Here is an 8,640-nt window from a genome sequence, read left to right as displayed (position 1 = left end):
AATGGCAAGCACGCAAGTTAATAGGATATCAGAAACGCTTGTTTTCACTGTGGAGTGCGTCTGTACGTGACTGTTAATGCAATCTTCGCGTTTTTTTGATACCAAGGTGACCTGCAAGTGAATAGTAATGAGCAAGGGTAGTACTAATAGAGAGTGAATCTCCGCAAAAAAACTTGAAAAGGTGTTTTCTTGATCATCTGAAAGTGAAATCTTTTTTCTATCCAGTACACAAGTCCTTTTTGAACGTAATGAGTTGAAAACAAGAAAAGTTCCCATGGTGTTGATAGCTCAGGTATCAGATTAAGACTCTGAGAATACATGCCTATTAGTATTTCTTTTTCTGTTGTTGATAGTTCGGTAGTTTTGTTCAATAATGAGAAGACTTTCAATTTCTTACACTTATCGAGCCCCTATTTATAGAGTGGTAGAGTAATATCGCTATGCAGTACGAATTGCATGGATGGCTTTAAAGAATGAGTTCTAACCACTTATCTAAGTTTGTTGGGTTTTCAATGACGCTTGAAATTGCATTTTAATATGTGGAGTAGGTAATAACGTCCTCTCAAGACACTGATATTTATTAGTAAAATTACATGCTTCTATTAGAACACAGACGCAAAGATTAATAATGTGTCAAGAATTCGATTGAAGGCTTAACAACTGCAACTTAAAATGAATGTACATATTGATCACTGCTACAAATTATCAAACCAGAACATTTTTCAAAGGTGCAGTTTTTTTTCTAGTTAAAACACATTCGCACACCCGCCTTGTTTTGACAAGGTTCAAACCCTCGACATCTCGTAAAGGGAGCGAAGAAGATACGCTACATCAGGAGGTGTTGGGTAAGGTGCAGTTTATACACTAGTTCTGTTAGAGAATAAATTATGAAATGCCAACGAAACTATGCCGATAATTAGTCTTTCTCAATGTATATACAACTGGGAAGTGAAGCTGTAGAGGGGTCTACCCATATGAGCCACTACATTGCCAGCCTTACAATCTGCAATTTCATAGCTGGAACCAGGCCCAGGCTCCAGTGGCATTATATATCTGTGTGAGCCCCCTGATTGCGGTGGCTCCATGTCTTTAAAAATGTAAAATTTGTTCATGCACAGGACCCTCAATTATTTTGACTCGGTCATGTTTATGTTTGCTTGCACTCTTCCGATAAGTGTTACCCCAGAAACAGACTAGTAAAAAAACTTCTTGATTGCTTGTATGGCATGCTGTATGTCCAATCTTACAAGCATAACCAAGCCACAATTTGCGAATTTTCACGCTTAAGACACTCTATGTGATTAGCAAATACAAATTTTGAAAGGCCAATCTTATACAACACTGCAGTAAAGAATATTGGTATCACATCAGTTCTTACTTTAAAGTTTTACAATAGATCATGTACAAGGAATGGAGTGAATAAACATTCTTAACTTTGCAAACATCAGAGCTTGTTTATGAAGATAATACACTGTGGAATGGCAAGACTCTGAAGCCTAAAAAATGAACAAATCTTAATGAGTTGAACCTACCTGAAACATTCAATCAAGCACGACTATTTTCTCCCCGGTCTGAATTCTGTTTACATGAGGGTTAGTCCTGAAAATGATGATGTCAACATATATGGAATGTTGGAAAGAGGTCCTCGCTGGCACACTAATTCGTTGATGTCTTTGACGATATCAAACACTGCATTTGGTTGTGCTAGCTTAAGTGCATTCTCCGACATCCTCTGCAGTTCATCTGATTTTGTGCTGAACCATTCTGCAACTAATCTTGCTGTTTCCCTTGAGCTTCGAGTGAAAACACCAGCCCCGTTTTCTACTACATATGGAACATTTCCTTTTTCCTGTGATTTTTATAAGAAAAGAGTGCTCTAAGAGCCAGTTCTAATCATCAATGTAAAATTATTCTGATCTTTTGTGATTCTTTGGCTTCTGTAGAAGTCATTCAAGTTGTTCGAGTTTAGTTTTTTTAAGTTTTTACAGAATGAGTAACATCAGAAGTATGGCATAAGACCAACTAATAAGAAAAAGAAAGCGTCCTTCTGAACTTACTTGCCCGGGAATATAATCGTTCAGAATTATAGGAAGCCCTCGAATCAATGCTTCTGCAATTGTACCTGGTCCAGCCTAAAAACCAGGAAGCAGAGTTAGTACATGCTTGAAACTGAATCAAGTAGATAGTCTCAGGAGAGAAGATCAAACATACTTTTGTTATAATACAGTCACAAGCACCCATCCATTTCTCCATCTGCTTCTCAAAACCTCTAACCTGTAATGAACAACAAAGCATTGACTTATGTCATGAATGCACATCTAAAGTAGTCGTCGTTAAGATAACAGAAAGAACGAAGTTGACAGACTATGAGGACATGATCACCTGAACGGGGATTTTCCACTCTAACGATTCTAGGGTGGAGGCTAGATCCTTGTTACGTCCACAAATGATTATCAGTTGCCCAATTGGTTTCCCCAATTCTTCATCAAACAAAGATTCTCCGAGAGCCTTTGCAGTTTTTTTGACAGGACCCATCCCTTCGCCACCTCCCATCAGCAAAACTGCAGGCAAATCTGGTTCCATCTTAAGCTCTTCACGCAATTGATTCTACAAGTTCAGAAAAGAAAAATATATAAGAAAACACTATGAAACAAGAACAGGAAAAGGTAAAAAAAAACAACAGCAAGTTTAAAAGACTAACATGCTTAATACTTACTTTGGTAAGAACTGCTTGGCAAAATGAGGGTCTGATTGGCAAGCCAAACACACGTATTTGAGATTCTTCAAGGCCATCAAACGAAGCTCTCTTTGCTACCTCTTCCGAGGGGCAGTAGCATCGGTTGACATCAGGATGAAACCTATTACAAATTGAATCCATTTTCAAAAGGCCTCATTTAAGACCAATGGTATACTAGAAAAGGTTTCAGAGATGGTACATGAAACATACCACGTCGGGTGGCAGGTATTGAGGTCTGTGATGACTGTGACAAATATCACTTTCTTCTGCAGGCCTTGCCATTTAAGAACCCACAGAGGAATATGTTGCATAAGAGGATGGACCGAGATGATGATGTCAGGCTTATACTCCATTAGGCCAGCCTCAACCTCCCTTCATTTTGTCAATCAAGTAAAAGTTAGCATAAAATTTCAAAAACATTTTTAAAAACAATATCCCTGTCGATGATTCTAATATTCTTAGCATGTAAATTAAGACGCGTAAAAAAGAAGAAAGCTTTAGTAACTTGAATGATTGGTAAGCGGCTGGAGACTAATAATACCAAGTTGAATAAACATCACATTATTGTATAATTACATGTAGTGATCAAACTGGAGCCCCAGGGCTTATAATAATTAACACCAGCTAGACAAAACTAACAATCAACTTGCTGAGAGCCTGGGACAATCATGACCTACCATATTTAAAGTTTAGAATAAGGCGAAAACTTTGTAACAGGAAGAAGAGAATATACTTGGCATAATAGGCGGCAACTGCAGCAAGATAGAGAGAGTGAATCCATCTGGGAGAAGTACTGTGAAATGCAACCTTCCAAAGCTGAACATGCTTAACCATGAATTTGTACTGAGATTCCATGTTATTCAATGGCCAGCCTGTGTACTCCTTCCAAACATCCTTCACAAAAATCTGTAAAAGAGCACGCGATTAATCTGTAACTCCTAAGAACACCGTTGAATTCATCACGAAACATGAAACTTTTAACCAGGGCCGGCCCTGAGATTCGAGGGGCCCTAGTCAAAATCAGTTTATGGGGCACTAATATACAATATATCATGGAAATTCATTTATATATTTACTTGAAGAAGTTAGAAATTTTGGGGGACCTAAGCGCAAGTCTTGCTCGCCTATAGTCAGGGTCACCCCTAACCGAATACTGCATACATCCATCACAAAGAACACCAACTCAAAGACAGCAAATCAAGAAAAACAACCATTAGGTCATCTAATTGACTAAAAACAATCCATGAAAAAAAAGTTATAATCTGAATTATAATTATCCACCACGCACATTCAAAAACCCGTAAATTAACATGTAACAAAATCATTCCAAGACCATAAATTCGGATCGATGAAAAAAAAGGTATGCATTAAAATCAGAAAACAAGTCAACAAAAAATTGCAGAAACACAAAGAAACTCCAGACCAAAACTTAAGAAAAAACGCGAAAAATTACCCTGTATTCATCGCCAAATTGGAGCTGAAAAGCATCACGGATGGCCTCCGCGGAAGCGCGATGACCCCCACCGGTATCACTCATCAAAATGAGCACATTCTTGGTCCTCTCAGCTCCAAGCTGCACCATTTCCATGTTATCTTCTTCTTCATAATATTTCTCTTCATGTATTTCATATTTTAGCCTCTTCTGACTGCTACCACCTCCAAAACCATAAACCCCGACTCTCTCGAACACCGAATGTATCGCATTTCTCGGTGACGCCACTGCCATGATAATTTACACAAATTCGGCCTATGTTGGTACCGGATATAAATATATAAATCCGATCACGTATGAGTAAATTTATATTTTAAATTTATCAAAAAAAAAAAACTCCCGAAAAAAAATGGATGAAGGACTCAACGCTGAACCTCAACTTTCGGGGCCGGAAAAATAATTTTTCCGGCGGGAGAAAGTTGAGGAAGGGGTTGAGAGGCAGGGGAGGGAGGTTTTGTTTGTTGAGTTGGCGAAATAAGTTAGTTTTCTGTTTTTTGTTGTTCACGCCATTAAAAAACAAAAGACTTTGGCATTTTATTATTACATGTTTGGTGGGGTCACTTTTAATCCTGACCGTTGGATTGGAATTTAATTAACGATCATAGGAATGTTCTTAGTTTTAGATTCGTATCTTTTCTAGTACAACTGTAGTACGTGTATTCAAACAGTTCGTTTGACCAGCTCTAGTGTTGAGTTGTTGTATTGACTCTCATGCATCATTATTGTTTGCCTAAAATTATAATTTTTGTTTCATTTTTATATTTCAAGCCTACATTTAGCACTTCTTTTAGTTCCTCTCCAAGATTTCTGAGAGTTGGCTCAATTAGTTAAATAGAGGATAGTTAAATAGAGGATAGTTATGGAAAAAAATTATAATTATGCCTCCTGAACCATAGTCAGGGTATTGCGTGAGACTCGTGGGGTTTACCGAGTCGAAAGGTAGCGGCTGGGCTTTCTACGATAATTTGTTTTGCTAATTTCCTAACTTTTTTTGTCAAGTAGAAAAAAAAATTAAAACAAGTGAAAAGAAATAACAAATATGTCTTATAATCTGAGTATTTTTTAAACAGAAACATCGAGTACATGATTTGAGAATTGAGACAGCTATAAATGAAATTTTTTCACTTTTATTTTCTTAATATAAGTAAATTGCAACTATTTTTTAACAGTCTCACACTCAAAAGTTTGAAAATTTTAATGATTTAATTATATTGAATTACAAGAAATAATTTTAATATTTTAATATAGGTTGGTTGAATAATTAGAAAAAACCATGTGGAAGCTGGAATTATATTAGCCTTAAAGTATGGGCAGATGTTACAGAATATGCTTTTACATTAAAAAAAACAATTATGAGGGCCTCTTAAGAAAAGCAAAAACCACAATTTGGCTCCATTTTTTAATATTAATTATTTAATTTACATAGGATGTCTTTTTTTTAAAATAATAGTATTACTCTTATTTGTTTATGAAGGAAGAAAATATGGGCCCAATAATTGGCGATTGGTAATTGGCCATCTGGCAAGGTCTCATGTTGGGCTGAAAATGGCCTGTCCTGTTCGGGACAGTTGCGATGTTTTCTCCGGGACCCAAAGAAAAATTATGAAAGAAACCTATTATACTAAAATACATAATGATTTATTACGGCAAATAGTATTTATTTATACGCAGAATAAGGATTATGTTATGACATAAAATCGTCATAGATATTTTATCAGATTTTCGAGAAAATGAATCGGATCATCGTCAAGAAAGAAGAAGGACGAGTTCTGGAGAACGCGTCTATGCGCGCCATACACAAGATTAGCCCTGTATGGTGGCCATTTGCGATGACTATCAACAATAAGGAGTTGCGACGACAATTGATGAAATTATACACGAAGGTTTACAACTGAAGCTTACAAAAATCGTAGTAAAGGAGGCGTGCAACGGCCGCTACGATGACAATGTTACGACGGCCGCTATAGTAGAAGTTGACGGCGAAGAACAAGTATTGACAAAAGAGTCAAAAAAAGATGATTTAAGCTAAGGGAGAAAAAATAAAGTTATCACGAAGCAAGGAATGATCCGGGCTCTGGAAAAACGTCCTTGGACCCTTTAGGGCGCGCCCCGTGCTATAAAGTCGCACGGGGTGGCCGCTCCGCAATGCAAGTTGAAAAATTGTGAATGATTAGCAAGGAGGTTGCTCCCACAACTAAACTGGGACGTGATTGAAATATAAGAAGTACAAGAGTGAAGAAAAGGAGCCTCGGAGGAGCTCTCACATGCCTAGGGTGCGCCCTAAACATCCGGAGGGCTCCAACTCCTTTCATGGTGCGCCCTGTGAAGGAAAGAGGGCCTCCAGAAGCCCGTCGTCCCAAAAAATGTATTGAAGGCATCGTTTTGTAGTCTTGCGTGTTATCCTCGTATGGGAACGATCATTAACACTTAGGTGTGTGCTTTGGGAGTCCTGTTTCTGCACGCATTCGACGGGTTATCCTCGTAGGGAAACTTTGGGGCTCGCACTTTGCACTTATACGCTTGGGATTATTTGTCCTGTAGTCTGGTGGATTATTCTCATTGGGGGAAATGATGCGCTTGAGCATTTGCGGTAAGTCATGGTTATACCTGCGGTTACGATTGATGAAGATAACGGTAGCAGATGGGATATGTTAGGTCCCGAAGTATCGTAGAAGAGGGGGTTGAATACGATACTCACTAAATTAAAAAATTCTTTCGAATCTTTTACGGATAAATAATTTAGCGTTCGGTTAGTGTTTCCGTGTCTTGAGGCGAATAGTGTTTGGAACAGTAAACCGAGGAACACGAGGGGTATTGCTACACTCCGGTAAATAAATTTAACAGGCTACAATCTAAGAACAACAAAGTTCCTAGCTACTACAAAAATTTACAAATCAAATCCTATACAATGATCTAGCTTTGAGTTTGTACAAGGATTCAATTACCGGATAACGATTATAATGCCCCTATGAATATACAAGAGTTAAACCGGGCATTATAACGTTTCTCCAGTGAGAAGTTAAACGGATATACAATTTGCTTGAGCTTCTCTGTATTTTCTTTGCTGTGTTTTATCACCTCTCGTTTTTTGTTGGAGAAGAAGATAAAACCAGAACATCATTTTATCTGCTGCTGTAGTGTAGGCTTTATATTCAAAATGAATTACGTGGTCATTTGTTTATCACATAAATCAAATGAATGAAATTAATGAATTTTGTTACTGAGAGTTACTTGCGACTAGGAGGCATATTAGGAATTAGAGAAATAATCAACAAGAGTTACTTGTGACTCCAAAGAAGCAAACCAACTTGCCTTGGTCAAATATAAGCTTACTTGCGACCTATACAAGCAATGGATAGTTACTTGTGACATTGGCTTAGCTAGAGGGAATTTCACTTAGCTTCTTTTGCAAACCACACTTACTTGTGACCTTGAACTCCCTCTTAGAGACTTACCTGCGACCCTAAGCTCTTATAGGGAGTTACTTGCGACCTAATGCCTTCTTGGGAGAGTTACTTGCGACCAAGCATACCTAGGGAAGGGTTTTGCCTTAGAAAAATCTCCTTGCATTGGCAATATAATCATCATTCCTGTGAATTATAGGTGTTATTTACTAGGTGATTAGTATGTATATAACTGTTATTTATTAGCTTTGAATCTTGAAGGGTTTTTAGCACATAAACGCAACGAAAATGTAAATTTAAATCTTAAAAAAAACTGAAACCCTCCGCAGGATCCATGCGAAAAATATTATTAATTCGTAGTTCAGTATGTTTATCTTAAGAAGCTTTATGTTAATGGAAAGATGGAGGTCTTTAATAGCGATCCAAGAACGATGAACGGAAATCCCTAGCAGCTGCTCCTCAAGTGTGAAGCACTCCACCGGTATCCACCAAGAGTACAATGTGATGGAGGAGGAAGAGGTTGAGAGAATTAGTTGCCTCCATCTTGTTCTACTTTAGAATTAGGGTTAATTATTTGGTTTGAGGCAAATAGGGTTTATAATAGTATATTTATAGGCAAAATTTTCAGCTAAAAATTTCCATAAAATATTATTATTATTAACCCTTTAATTGATTATTCTTATTAACCAATTAACTAATAAGTAAAACACCTTTTAATCATTAATCCATTTTCTAAACACTTTAGAAAAATAATTCTCTCACTTGATTTAATTTCCAAAATTAAATTCTTAATTAATAATATTAAGAATTAATTAAATCTCATTTAATCAATTATTAAATATGCTAATTAATTATTTATTTCACAAATAAATAATTACCGGCCATTATTAATTAATTCCTCCACCATTAAATCATTCTCTTTTATGGTGTGACCCTGTAGGTTCAATATTAAGCCGGTGGTAGAAATAAATAATAATAAAACTATTATTTTATTATTTATATAAATT

At 36.8% G+C, this 8,640-nt stretch overlaps 1 protein-coding gene across 1 annotated transcript; it reads right to left on the bottom strand.

Annotated features, from left to right (window-relative positions):
- Positions 1-1,342: 1,342 nt before the first annotated feature.
- On the bottom strand, positions 1,343-4,726 carry LOC141713635 (monogalactosyldiacylglycerol synthase 2, chloroplastic-like). Its single transcript, XM_074517139.1, has 8 exons — positions 4,191-4,726; positions 3,471-3,643; positions 2,948-3,109; positions 2,717-2,858; positions 2,383-2,607; positions 2,212-2,274; positions 2,058-2,132; positions 1,343-1,849 (listed from the first exon to the last, which is right to left on the bottom strand). Exons 1-8 carry the CDS (start codon positions 4,461-4,463, stop codon positions 1,583-1,585), a joined length of 1,380 nt encoding a protein of 459 aa, XP_074373240.1. The 5' UTR covers positions 4,464-4,726; the 3' UTR covers positions 1,343-1,582.
- Positions 4,727-8,640: the final 3,914 nt, after the last annotated feature.

Source organism: Apium graveolens, chromosome 3 (assembly GCF_009905375.1).
Source record: "Apium graveolens cultivar Ventura chromosome 3, ASM990537v1, whole genome shotgun sequence".
Classification (NCBI taxonomy): Eukaryota; Viridiplantae; Streptophyta; class Magnoliopsida; order Apiales; family Apiaceae; genus Apium; species Apium graveolens.
Note: the sequence above shows the minus strand (reverse complement) of the source record. Positions and strands in the feature narration are given on the sequence as shown.